Below are 501 nucleotides of genomic sequence, written 5' to 3' on the forward strand. Positions count from 1 at the left end.
AGCAGAGGGGGAGCCATGCGGTGGCTGCTTACTTAAATCCCCAGCCTGTCCCCCCTAGGACGATGGCAGCCACCAGCACGGCCCCCGCGATGGAGCCGATAATGATATTGGTGCCACTGGGACCTGTGACAGAGGGGACAGGGAGGAGGGGACAGGGTCACACGTCAGTGGGAAGGGGACACGGGGACATAGCCCCAGGGATGCCCCAGTGCCACAGGGACTCGGGAAGGGGACAAACCCAGCCACAGGGAACATGTCGGTGGGGAGGGGACAGGGGGACACCAGGACACAGCAGTCCCAGTGCTGTGGGGACCTGGGAGGGAGGCAAACCCAGCCACAGGGACACACCTCAGTGGGGATGGGATGCGGGGACATGGGGACACAGCTCCAGGGATGACCCAGAGCTGTGGGGACCTGGGAGAGGGCAAACCCGGCCATGCCCAGCTGAGCTGTGGCACCAGGGTGGGAGGACACTCTGGAGCCCCGGTGTGGCTGGGGGCA

General features: G+C 65.7%; 1 protein-coding gene across 1 annotated transcript in view; it reads right to left on the reverse strand.

Annotated features, from left to right (window-relative positions):
* Positions 1–24: 24 nt before the first annotated feature.
* Positions 25–501, reverse strand: part of ADAM11 (ADAM metallopeptidase domain 11) — an 8529-nt gene continuing 8052 nt past the window's right edge. Inside the window, exon 15 of the mRNA XM_017744753.1 lies at positions 25–155. Within this exon, the coding sequence (XP_017600242.1) occupies positions 29–155 (127 nt within the window). The 3' untranslated portion in view covers positions 25–28. The remainder of the gene's footprint in view (positions 156–501) is intronic.

Source organism: Corvus brachyrhynchos, unplaced genomic scaffold (genome assembly GCF_000691975.1).
Source record: "Corvus brachyrhynchos isolate BGI_N302 unplaced genomic scaffold, ASM69197v1 scaffold479, whole genome shotgun sequence".
Taxonomy (NCBI): domain Eukaryota; kingdom Metazoa; phylum Chordata; class Aves; order Passeriformes; family Corvidae; genus Corvus; species Corvus brachyrhynchos.